The sequence below is a fragment of the Cryptotermes secundus genome, unplaced genomic scaffold (assembly GCF_002891405.2).
Source record: "Cryptotermes secundus unplaced genomic scaffold, Csec_1.0 scaffold21, whole genome shotgun sequence".
NCBI lineage: Eukaryota > Metazoa > Arthropoda > Insecta > Blattodea > Kalotermitidae > Cryptotermes > Cryptotermes secundus.
This window is the reverse complement of record NW_019742548.1, coordinates 810676-824205: the sequence shown is the minus strand read 5'-3', so window position 1 is coordinate 824205 and position 13530 is coordinate 810676. Positions and strand designations below refer to the sequence as shown.

General features: G+C 34.7%; 1 protein-coding gene across 6 annotated transcripts in view; it reads right to left on the bottom strand.

Annotated features, from left to right (window-relative positions):
- Positions 1–712: 712 nt before the first annotated feature.
- The window catches only part of LOC111873238 (A disintegrin and metalloproteinase with thrombospondin motifs 16), a 512595-nt gene continuing 499777 nt past the window's right edge, over positions 713–13530 (bottom strand). For 5 of the 6 annotated variants that reach the window (XM_033755019.1, XM_023867781.2, XM_023867782.2 and 2 more), the window contains exons 15-17: positions 10837–10991; positions 8345–9003; positions 713–3258 (exon numbers count right to left, since the gene is read on the bottom strand). In XM_033755019.1, coding sequence (XP_033610910.1) covers positions 3089–3258; positions 8345–9003; positions 10837–10991 — 984 coding nt within the window. In that variant the 3' untranslated portion in view covers positions 713–3088. The remainder of the gene's footprint in view (positions 3259–8344; positions 9004–10836; positions 10992–13530) is intronic. The other variant, XM_023867784.2, reaches the window with a different exon arrangement.

Here is a 13530-nt window from a genome sequence, read left to right as displayed (position 1 = left end):
AGAAAACTTGTGTGCACTCTATGCTTTGAGAGTGTAATTTATCGAGGAAGATAACTCAAGCAGTAATGCTTCTGACTTCAGGAGGTAGTGAGTCTGAATCTCAGCCAAGACATTGACTATCATGACTGCGGTATTTCATAAGTATTTCTCAGACCTGCCAGGCAAGTGCTGTGATAAATTAGGCTACCCTTACTTTCATATCCTTTCAAACTCATGAAGTAGCCTGCCATTTGTTACTATATAAGCTGAGCTACTGACAGTGTTGTTAAATACAGTATTAGTGTAATTTAAATAATACAGGTAGGCCCATGAAAGGAAATGATTATTGTTAAAGCCAGGACAGTTATGAAATATACAATTGACATATGCTGAAGATATAATAAAATAGTGTTCATGCTAAACCTCATTAATGCATAATAAGTCTGTATATGAAATGTTTTCATTATAAGTATTCACATATCTCCAAATTCTCCTTGAAGTCTAGGGAGCCATGAAGTAGGTTTCCAAGTTCAGATTTCTATAACTATCCTGTCTTCACTCATAGCATTGCAGTTGTTACACACATTTCAAAGTATTTCTTTATATTTAATGAGAACAGATTGATTAAACCTGCAACATGCATAATAAGATGACAGTATGGTGCATTAAAAGATCACTTACATTGAAATTTCACTATGAAAAGTTTATAGGAACTTAAAAAAGAAAAAAATAATTAGATCTGAAAAATGTCAAGTATGTTCTTTGCTACTTGAAATGTACAAGTTAAATTGTAGATTCACTTACAGGGAATATAAAGCAAGAGGAATCTTTACAGTAGGTTGAAATAACCTGATTTATTTATGCACAGGTAGCAGAAGAGGAGCAATTCAATTTACTTAAAAGTTTTATCTCTAGAGCATTCCAGACATTCTTGATTAACACTCCAATGTTTTGAATTTTTTAAATGTCCGTAATTGTTTTGCTTTCTAGCTCAATCTATTAATAGAAACCCAAGCTAACAATAAGATCCATAAATACCTTACAACAATATTTTAAACATGAATATTTACACACACATATACACACATTCATGTACGCATACAAAATACATAGCATTACAGAAATAACTTTTAATTTAAAGCAATTAAAGTATTTAATTACCTTAATCATTATAATTTAAGCTCCTTCAGCTTGGAGCAGGAAAAACGGCTCTTTGATGATGATCAACATGTTTTACTGTCATACATACTGTATAACTCCATAATTTTGATCACCAGCATATAATCTAAATTTGTTTTCATTCCCCATTTCTCTTCACATTGCTCATGGGGTTTCAGGTATAAGAACATGGTTTGTAATATGCTGCTGTTTGAACTATAATTCCAGACTGGTTAATTTAATGTGGAATGTGTTCAGAGTACATCTACCAATACACATTTTCTGCAGTTGTTTGATTTTATGAAATTGCACATAATTGGAACAGTTATTGGTCAGTAGGATGAAGCAACCAATGCACACAGTCTATTCTTTTGTGCATGCATAATAAACCCTCAGCATTAATTGCCATTTCACCTGTTTCTATCATCTCTGTTAATCTTAGAAGGAATACTTTTATATGCCTTGTACCAAAATTAGGTTTCCATGTTGAGTGGTCGTTGCCACATTTTGCCACATCTGCAGCTCATTTCACTTAAATTTCATTTTGTGTCGAAATGATTAAAATTTATAAGAAAAGGAATGACAAATCATTTCAAAGAGATATTTCTACTGCCTACATGGATTTTGTTATCTTACTGTCAAGATAATTTGATGGTAAATAGACTGTAATTGTCACATGTTGTAATAGTCATTTCTATTCGTATAGTTGCAACTCAGTTCCCTTACACTTTACACTTCACTTTCCTCCTACTCATAAGAAAATCAAATTCAGAGAATTGTATGATTTTTTCTTCACTTTAGATTAGTATATGAGTGTCACAACTTCCAGAATACTTACCACTTTTACAACTACTGATATGACACTTATTTTCCACAGATTAATATTTATCTACACTGGCACAAGGACATATGTTATGTTGCTTATGAGAAGCAACATTGATGTGCCATGTAGTACCAATACTAGTAGTGTAACGGTGTTGTAACATGGCAGTAATATTCTTTCTTCATCTCTGAAATGTTTCTTGTGATGTTAATGGGTAATGTGAATATCACAGAACATGTTTAACTTCTATTGTTTATCAGTTGCCTCATATTGGTGCAATAACCTGATACTGATTTCTTCTATCACAGTTGCATATTGAATACTACATTAAGTTTAATGCAATATGTGAAAGCTTCTTGAATAAATTCAGTAACAATTATTTTAGGAAAGCCACTGCTGGCAGTTATCTCATTCATTGAGATCAGGTTAGTCTACCAGCTTCATACATATATCACCTTCAAGGGAATATTCTTCCCCAAAATATCTGCCTTTTTATTAATATCCTCCCCACTTCCAAACGGCTTACACCATTACTATTTGACAAGCTATCGTGCACATATGATATGTTCACACACATTCTATTCTTAAATCCAGGAACCATTTATTTATGAAGGTTTTTTGGTTCCTGACAAAATTGCTGTGAATAACGTATTTCTGAGTGTCTTTCCATAAACATTTTAATCATGAAACGTATATTTGTGTTCTGAACAAGACTTCATGTGTCAAGGACACTTTACAGGATAATGATTTGGCATCATTTTATCACATTTGTGTTTCATCAGAAATTCTTAGCAGGTTTGTATTGTCTTATATTCATAAATATGTTTAATATTTGTTGATAGCTCTCAACATGAAAAATTATTTTTAGGGATCCACTTAAAGAAGAATATTATAATTATTCCATCATCAGGTAGATACCTAACAACACAATTTGTATCCTTTGAGATAAAAATTACAGCTAAAATTCAGGCACATATGCAGAATCTATCTGTATCTTACTGAGTCACTTCACATTTGATTGTCATCCAGAATATCATGGATCTGGTGGATTCAAGACTCTGCAGTTTAGGACATATGACCGATTATGGTGACAACCAAAGGAATCCATTGATAAGAAAAAGACGATGTTCATTTTTGCTTGGCAGCAGGCACACATACAGCTCTCTGCGATGCACAACAGTTGCGCTGCATGTACTTGTATGCACAGTACTGGAAGCCATAGTGAGTGAGGAACTCATGACAGGTCATGCTTCCACTAATGTTGGCTACTCTGTCCATACATTCATCAGTGTCTGCCGCTGGAAAATAGCACCATGAAACATCATGAAGGAAGGAGTGGTTGCAGTGCTTCTGTATTTCTAAGGAAGGTATTGGGGTAATGTACTCATATCAGAATCATGTACAGATGATCAAAGAGTAAATATTTTGATAGAATCCTGATGTACTTTCATTAGACACTGAAGTTTTGGCTTATCTTAAAAAATCATGTTGTATGCAGCATTCTTGAATTATGAAATTATATTTTCATGGAATACCACACTGAAGTGGTCAGTGCTCATTTTTTATATGAAAGAGGTGCTGTGTATGCAGCTTAGCCCAGAGACATATGTTTTCTGATTTACGCTGGGTCTTCCTATCAAATGAAGGGATATTACCCATGACTGCTTTTCTCCTCAGTCTTCCAAATTCGTTATTTTCATAATGAATTTTTGGTATATAAAAAGGCTTTTCACAAACGGTCATGCTATATCCATATCTTATTGCCATATTTGCTTTTGGCAAGGTGAAATTGATTTCTGTCCTATATTCAAATCCTCCTGCATATACATGAATTTAAACAATAATTTCCAGCCTTTAAAAAATGTTACAGAAATCCCCTTTGCACTGTGCCATTGGTAATCGAACTGTTAGGAAGTAAGTTTTGCTGAGGAATTTTACTCACCAGTTGCAAGTTTGAATATAATTAGGTACATCATAATTGGAGAGGTTGAAAATATGTCTTCAGACAAGGGTGTAATGTAACCAGTAAGACAGAATCACTCTTCATCATTAAGAAATATTATTTCCAGATTATGACTGTCAATGTGAACTGGTTCTAAGAATTTGTAGATTTTTATGTTCTTTTTTACCATGGATTTTATATTACCAGTTCTCAGACAACAGTTGTTTATATGCCCTATAATTATTGCTTTTATCATTCTCCATAATATTACTCTTGAAATATATCTTCACTGGATCAACAGAAACACTGCTCTAGGAAATTTTATGATTGAACGACGGTATTATTGAATTTTTCTTGGATAAAACTGATTTTTTGTACACTATCCTGCATTGCTTTATGCAATAACTTATAAATCAGAAAGAAAAGGTATGCCATACATATGTCCTTCCTACAGTTGGCATAATTTTTGCCAGGCAGCAAAAATAACAAGAAAATAAATCAGTTCTATTTAAGCAGTTGTTTACTGCAGACCACAGATGATCATTCTCGTTCAACTATAATGAAATGTTAACTTAATCATTATTGATACAAATAGTTTGCCAGGTTCTGAACACTTGGTTGATAATGTTCTAAATGTTATTATTCTTATCTGTCTTGATACAATTATTGACTGTTGGACATTATTCATTGTTTTTAAATAACAACAGGATGGTGGATAATGTCAGAAATGTTAGTAATTGTATTAATAATATACCATCACAAAATTTTATATCTAACCAGTCTTACTCCACACCAAAAATTAATTCTTTCATGTCTTCATGCTTTGCATATTAATTTAGGACAGTGGTGAAAATTTATAAAACAAAAAAATAATACAATTCTTCATTTTCCATCCAGCTGCATGTAGGAACATAAGATATTTAACTGAAATTTTAATTTATAATAAATAATGGCAAGAAGGACATTTTTATAGTCTTGATATAATTATGTAATCTCTAATATTATATTTTGTTGCCTGAAAACTAGATCAAAATTAATACTTCTGTAACATTCATAGATTTTTAAACAAAGTGATCTCTTTCTCTTACTGTTTACTTACTTTCTGTTGTGTAAAGAAATTTATTTGGACAAAAAAGTAACTATTTTTTGTGATAATTTAAATAAATTACTACTTGGCTCTTAACCATAATTAAACTTGATTCTGAAGTGTCTTATCAAAATATTTGTATACTTACTTGTCATTGTAATTGAAATGCATGATTATTTTGAGAACATTCCCATAAACCACAAATACCATAAGCATGCAGCTGTTTACAGAAGCCCTCAACTAGTAAGATTAATACACTATTGTCCTTTTTAGGTATGAATGTTAATATAGGTGGTCTTATCTCTAAATAACCACATTAGTTCTGTAAAATATGGTATTAGCTTCTAGTGAGTGTGGTCATCTTCAGAGTACTCACTTTCAGGCTTATACACACGCTCCTGCAGCTCTGTCATGCCTAGAAATTATTTTTCAGAAGTTCTTTCAAAACTGGCCTCACATTTCTCTGAATTTTATCAAGTTGTTCAAAATGGGGCCATTTGAAGATGATTTTTAGTTTCTGGGACATAAAAATTTGTCAAAGGAGAGCCAGATCAGGAGCACACAAGTCAACACTGTATTTATGCCTTAATTCTAGGCAGTAAAATTAGATGTCAAACCCTTCTTGTTGCGGTTCTCTCTCACACCCTACATGTTTTGACTACAAAGTTGTCACCAGCAGCTGCAAAATACAAACGTACATGACCTACCAAGAGGATTGCTGAGATTTGAAACGCCCGAGAATTGAAGAATGAAAGCAAATACAATGATGATTATACTTGCAGTGTAATTCCAAACTCAAACAGTTTAACTGATACAAGTTGAATTCGCATCCCAGCTATAGTTTACAGACAGCAGCATGATGACTATAGTGTCTACCATGCGGCAGAAAGCACACACCATGTGGCGCCCAAAATTTGAATTCATTGTGTTCAGTTTGAATTTAGACATGAGTATGATGTGAGATCACCTGATGACAAAAACACGGAGATAGTACAAGCAATTTAAACAGACTTGCAGTGTGGAAAGAAGACATTCTACTGGGCAGCTTAGGAGATTTGATGAAGATGTGGATCATATTAGACAGGCTTTCACATGGAGTCCAAAGAAGTCAATTTCCCAAACAACTACAGAGTTACAGATGCCACATCTGACTGCCCACAAATTCTTTAGAAAAGCCTGCATCTAAAGCCGTAAAAATTACAGGCAATCCAGAAACTTAAGAGCATGTGATAAACAGCTTACTTCACAATTTATGGCACATGATCACACAAATTTTGAAGCACAATAATGAGGCAAAGTTTCACATCACTGGACATATCAATCAGCTTAACTGTGTCATCTGTGGCAGTGAGCCTCTCAGAGAACATTTAGAACATGAACAGGATAGTCTTAAAGTGAATGTGTCATGTACACTGACATATGAAAGAGTCACTTGCCTGTTTCTCTTTGATGATGACATCATTACAAGCAATTCATTCCTATACATATTGGAGAATTATGCTCTTCTGCAGCTCAATAACAGAAACAACAACAACAACAGTAATCTCATCCATGATGTGCATGTATTGACCGTCTTCCAGTACACACAGTCTCATTTGTCACTTCACTACATGTTTTGGCATCACTGTGCCATCCTCAGGTGCGTTATTTATGTTAAACTATTGCACTGCTCGCCATCATGTGTCGTTTATAAAATGATTTAAAATGTATACTCGTCATGTACTATAATAAAATTTATATATTAAAATTTGTTAAGATTTATCATCTTATGTGTCGTATTTCAAACTCGCGTATTATATCAATCTTCCGCTATGGGAGTCGTCCTTCCTATATTTTGTGTATACTGTGTCTTGTGATGTGTCCTTCTTTTGTGTCGGCGTGTGTTGTAACATGTAGTGAAGTGACAAGTGAGATTGTATGCACTGGAAGACGGTCAATACATGCACATCATGGACACGAATCAGTGCAACAGGACGCTAAAATACAACATTAACAGTAATCTCATTTTTCAACTAGACAGTGCACCTGTTCATTATGCTCACATTGCCCATGACTGTTTGAATGTGAATGTCCCAGGTAGATCGAGAGGAAGAGAAAGACCAATTACTTGGCCCACTCATTCTCCTGATCTTACACCTTCAGAATTTTTTCTTTTGGGCTGTGTGGAAGACAGGTATGCAGTGAAAGAGTAAATACACTTGTGCTGGATGATATCAAAGCACAGATCACTGCAGGAATTGAAAATGTTACAAAGGACATGTTACAGCATATCTGGCAAGAGGCGCACTGTAGGTGGGATATACTCAGAGCTACAGATGGCGCTCACTGTGAAGTGGTTTTTTCCTAACAACTTCTACGCTTTTGTATATAGAAAACCGTTTCACTTGATTAATAAAATGCTGCAAACAGTACCCTCATATCTATTTTCATTCCCTAGCCACAGGTGCCAGAAATCATAGCAATCTTTTTAGCAAACTCTGTATTAAAAAATAAATTTGTAATTTCAGGTAATTAAAGTGGCTTTTCTGAAAACTTTATTTTACTTTATTTTATTTGGACTGAACCTCTAATCATAGTGTACACTAGCATGCAGTTTTCTTGTGCATCTCATAATCACTGTCTCACTCAACAAACAGGCAGTAATATGGCCAGAAATGAAAATGAACAGTTATATATGTTAGTATTTCTTATGGTTGTGTGAGCTGAAACCTGTAAGCTTATACCAGAATCTACCCAAAATGCATGCAAACATGCAGTGAGGAAGATGGAGGGGAAGTACTGGATATCTGACCCATGTCTTCTTGTGTGATGATGGTGCTGAAAATGTTCCAGGCTATGAGATGAAAAACTTAATGAATCCATATACCATGTTAAAAAATGAAAGTTCGAGCCTCCTATATACTTGATACTGACAGTACTGTGACAGATTTTGGAGAACAGATAGATAAAAATCAGTCAAGATTTACACATGACATTATGTGGCATTGATAATTTACACTGTTAAGTAAGGATGTCACCAGCAAGAATGTACATTTGTTTTGGAGATAGAGGTTTTAATGTAAAGCTGTTAATTTGAATTTTAATCATCAAATGACACATGAAGAAATGCCATGTATCATTTATTCATTCATTTCAGTAATTAGAGAAGTTCGATTATGTTTTGGTCATTTTAAAATATACAATTTATGCAGTAAGTGAAGATTTAAAATACCATATATAATTTAAAGGAATAAGCAAATATTTTAAGAAACACAGGATGTTTGCTTTTATGTAAAATTATATGAAGCAGTTTTTTGGGGCGGGGTTAGAGAAGTATGTAGTTTCAGCAGCTTCTTCTTCAGCGAACATTACTTACCATTATAAACTGAAGCTTCTACATTCGTGTTGTTGATAATAGATGGTGAGTTTTGTGTAGCTGAGGAAATATAATGGGGTTGGATTTTCTTGGCGGTGGTTGTTGATGGGGTTGTAAATACATTATAATTATTATATGATAATTTATAAACAGAATTAGATGTATATTCAGATTTAGCAGTTGAAAAATAACTGAGTCCTGCATATGGACTTCTTGTTGTGCTGCTTGAGTGATACTGGTTGAAGTAATTATAGGAAAATTTGGTTGACCCAGAAGTCTGACTGTTAGTGTTCTTAGTGCTTGTGTAGTGATTCAGGTTACCAAAATCATAAGGATTTTTTGTTGATGTGTATTTATTGTTACTGAAGTCATATGGATTTCTTGTTGTGGAATAAGAGGCATGTATGTTGAAGACAAATGGTGTTTTTGCTGTTGAGAATTGATTGACATTGAATGAATAAGGGGTTTTAGTTGTACTTGTTGATTGTGTATAATACTGGTTAAAGGCATAGGGGTTTCTTGTTGTGCTGATTGTGCTGCTGTAATATGAATCACCTTTATTATTGTTATTGTGATAATTATTTATATATTTATTAGGAATTGGTGAGGGAATAGGTGTAGTTGTGCTTCCTTTACTCCAGGATTCATCCAATGGTGACCTGTGCATGAGCGATTCATCACACATTATTCCATACAACACAGTCTTTCCTATTAAATAATATGTACAGTCAGAGGTATTTTGTATTGAATGGCACAAGTGATAGCATATCTAGAATTTCATTTTGAGTTGTTTTTAAAAAATGTAAGATAAGGAGATCTTGTATATCCCCAGCAAATATCAACTTAAATTAAAGTACTGTCACTAGACAAGGTCCAGTGATCAAGACCAGCTCATTCTAATGGGTCTAAATGAATAAGAATGACCAAAATAACTGTCACATTAATTCTACTGTATCATGTATGGTATTATAGAATTTCATGAAGTGGTCTTGTGAAAGATACTTTTAAGACTAAATTTGTAAAATTCATATGCTCTTTTTGTGTGTGTTCTTAATAAGTTTTGAGTTTACAGTTTATGCTGCAAGTTCATTGTTTCTCATGCAGCCTAATGGAAGGATTCACTGTCTTTCTTGTACCATTCAAGAACCTCAGTTCGCCACAGCATTTACACATTCAAGCAACATGCAGCACAATAAGCTGTTCTTCATATGAGATACATGTACACACACATACAATAAAACTGAATATGTACACTGTGAAATGAACTTTTCTAAAAATTAGCAGTATTTTGTTGTACTGAAATTGCTTAAAATGCTTTCTATTTTCAATCAATTTCCTGATGGCCTTCACCTCCAACTACACTAAAAACACAGACTTCAAACTTCAACACTTTCACATACCAGGTGCAAAGGTGCCCATAAACTACATTACCAGAAATAATTTTGTGGAATTTGAGGTTCTCATGGAGGTGAGTATTGAAATTGCATATAATCTTCTGGAGTATGATGCTGTGTAATTTGTTACACAGGTTCAAAACATTGGTATCCATGTGCCAGATTATATGGCATCACATGCCAGAAGACTGTACTCTTGGTATCTAATTTTGTCAGAAATTGTCATCGGATTAGCGTAATTATAATATTGTTACTCCACCAGATCACACACTGCAGAATCTCTCGCTTGTTATTAGGCTCCACTCAGGATTCCCTACCCATCACCAGACTATGGACAGTTATGTACACAATGGCATGACCACTAAGTCCCATCTAGTGAAATAAATATCTAGCTGAGATTTATATTTACATGAGGTTTAAGGGAAAAATATCATGATGTGAAACTGTCTGTGTGTGACACACTGTATATATAGCAATAAACACAACATTTTGGTAGTCACAGTATATATTACTTATTCTCAGAAGCAAGGGAGAGGTGATCACTTACACCTGTGGGTCTCTCATAATGACTCTTGATTTTATAAACTAAGTGAATGTTGGCTATGTTCAAGCACCACAGCATGAAAATATACAGGGGAGTGGAGGTAGAGCTCAACACATCTTATCTTCAGCACAGGATGGAGGTGAGTGCTCAGCTTCATTTTCCAGCCTCTCTGCCCCCTAGGGAAACAGCCATTGGTATCCATTGGCTAAGAGGCTGAATGAATCCAAGATTTGGTAAGAAAATGGTGGTGAAGAGAAATATCCCTGTCCATGCTGGTAGTCGAACCCCGATCCTCCAGTCTCTTTGCTACTGAGCTAGCATCTTACATTAGTTGCTGTACAAATTCTCAGATTTGATATTGACATTTCATTCAGACATGTGACTTCTCCCAGCCTTCACACGTTATTTCTGAGACTGAGGTCACTGATTCTAGAGAAGTACTGATAAAAAGTATCAATGCTACTTTTATGATTAATAGAAATCTATATAATTCATAATTCGATAATATGGGACATAGTGGCCTTTCCAGTTTATGTTATTCGGTTACAATTTACCTCTGTGAAGTGCCATTAGGAGGCTGTGCATAGACAGGTCGTGTCTGTGTGGCAGCAGAATCAGCATCGTTGCGCCTCAGGTATGAAGGAGTATTCTGTGAGTAATCTGGTATAATGTTCTCATGTTCTGCCACACAGCGTCCATTCAGGCAGTACTACATAAATTAGCATATACATAAAATTAAGTAAAACGACATTTGTGAAAATTAAGGTGCGTCAGTAATCTTTATCTTTCAAGCATATTCTTATTGATAACTGTCACAGTGAGAAACTAATTTAATGAGCTGCTGATTGTTGACAATTACACTCTGACCACTTCATTTTAAGAGAAAGATTTAGTGACTCATTAGGAGTTATGTTAAATGGTTAGAATAATATTTCTATCCATCAGTCCATTTTCCACAAAGGAATCTAACCTGTAAGGCTATTATATACTACCCATTGTTACAGCTACTGTCATCATTCTGATTTTGTGCCACAGTCTCTATTACTCTTCCTCTAAATTCTGTTATAAGTGTGATATCTTAGAAGACATCTAATGTTCTACTCCCACATAAATCCCACACATAACTAACTGTATGCTTCTCTGGAGCACAAGATGTCTTGCATACTAGTCACAAAATAAACTTCTGATGCAAAGTTGAGAGCCCTAATGTTAGATAATGTAAGTAACACATTTATTAGCAGGACTGATCAGAACAGATCAGAACTCTATGGAACATGTAACACAATGGGTCAATAAGAATTTAGAGAGATATCACACTCTTTACCAGATACCATGTTAATGTGACATCAGATAGTCAAGAAAAATATTTGTAGTTGAAGAGTTTTAGTAAAGTTGGTATTCACTTGATACCTTTAGTAAAATTAATAGCCTGTATTTCAATCTGTTGTCTAGTAGGCCTATCAGTCCAGTTTATGTGACTAAAAATCTAAACATGCAACAGCACCATTAAGCAGAGTTTGCAATGAATATACAGGATCCAAAAGAGTTTGTCACTGTTTAAGAACACAACCCTCTGTTCTAAAGCATTAATGGAGACTGTTGAACCAAGAACATTTGAGAGTAAAGATTTATTGTGTTATTGTCTAACACTGCCAAAAGAAAGGCTCTGTGAGAAAGCCTTCAGTCCAAGCCTAGCAGCTAACCTTTACATTAGAGTTCAAAATGAAACACATTCATATATTGTTCTGGGGCAGCAAGTAGAGGCCATTAAAAACAGTCTCCATGGATGATTGGTCAGGCAGCCCACTCATGCATCAGTCAATGGATGCACTCTTCAAGAAACCCCCTGGGCTGGTGCTGGAAATATTGCACCATCACAATCTCGACATCCTTATCACATCAAACATGCAAATTGGTTTCATCTAAACAACCCTCATATGCCATCAACAGTGATGAAATATTAAATTAATACTATGTTCATAAATTTAAATTCAGTTTGATTTTAATACATTTCAGAAGGTATTTTTAGCTGTGATATGCAAATATGTGAAAAGTAACATGTTCTAGGGAAACCCAGATGTTAATCAACAATAGGCTTTCACATATTCTGTTACTCTGGGCCTTGATCATCATCATTATCATCGCCACCATCACCACCATCATCACCATTACTGTCATCCTTTCCACTTCACCTGAGTAGGTTGTCTTGTAATTCAGCATTATTCATTCTTTCATATCCTACCGTTAGCTCTCCTGACATGTCTTTGTTCATATTTTATCTGCTCCAGCCTGTGTATATTCCCCCATTTGGGCATCCACAATGGTCATTATATCTTCACTTTCTATTCTCAAAGAAATCCTACTGTTTTACATATATAGCATATGATCTTTTCTTAGCAATACACAGAAATTTCATTTCAGTCCACATTCGATATTCTGCTTCATATGTCAGAAGAGGTGAGTAATATATTTTACATAACACCATTACCGTTCTTAAGCGTCCTGCTTTCAAATGTAAAATCTAACCTAACATCCATTATTTGTCGTCCGTCAATATTGCAACACTCTTCCATTCGCCACTCACTTTAGTTTAACATTATACACCTCGACACTACATGTTTTGGCCCCAAACGGCCATCTTCAGGTGTCTTGATATGTTACAAATATTTCTATTAAACTATGTTAAAACTGCTACACTGTCTTAGTTCGTGTTAAAATCACATGCTGTAGTCCTCTTTTTGAGGTAAAACCAGATAAAATCCTTTAAAGTTTCTATTATACCCACGTTATTTTGGTGCATATTATTTCATTTCACACAGGGTGTCATCCATTTTCATAAATGTATGTTTGTCCAGGGTGTCTCTCTTGGCAGCTTGTCCCTCACATTTGTAGCCTACTTTTCAGTTCTGACTGCCATATGCCCCTGGTTTGCGTGTTTCCTCCACAGCATGTGGTGTTGTCTTTACTGGCATATGGCAGTCAGAACTGAAAAGTAGGCTAAGAACATGAGGGGCAAGCTGCCAAGAAAAACACCCTGGACACACACATACATTTATGAAATGGACGACACCCTGTGTGAGGTGAAATAATATGCACCAAAATAGCGTGGGTATAATAGAAACTTTAAAGGATTTTATCTGGTTTTACCTCAAAAAGAGGACTACAGCGTGTGATTTTAACATGAACTAAGACAGTGTAGCAGGCTTGACACAGTTTAATAAAAATATTTGTAACATATCAAGACACCT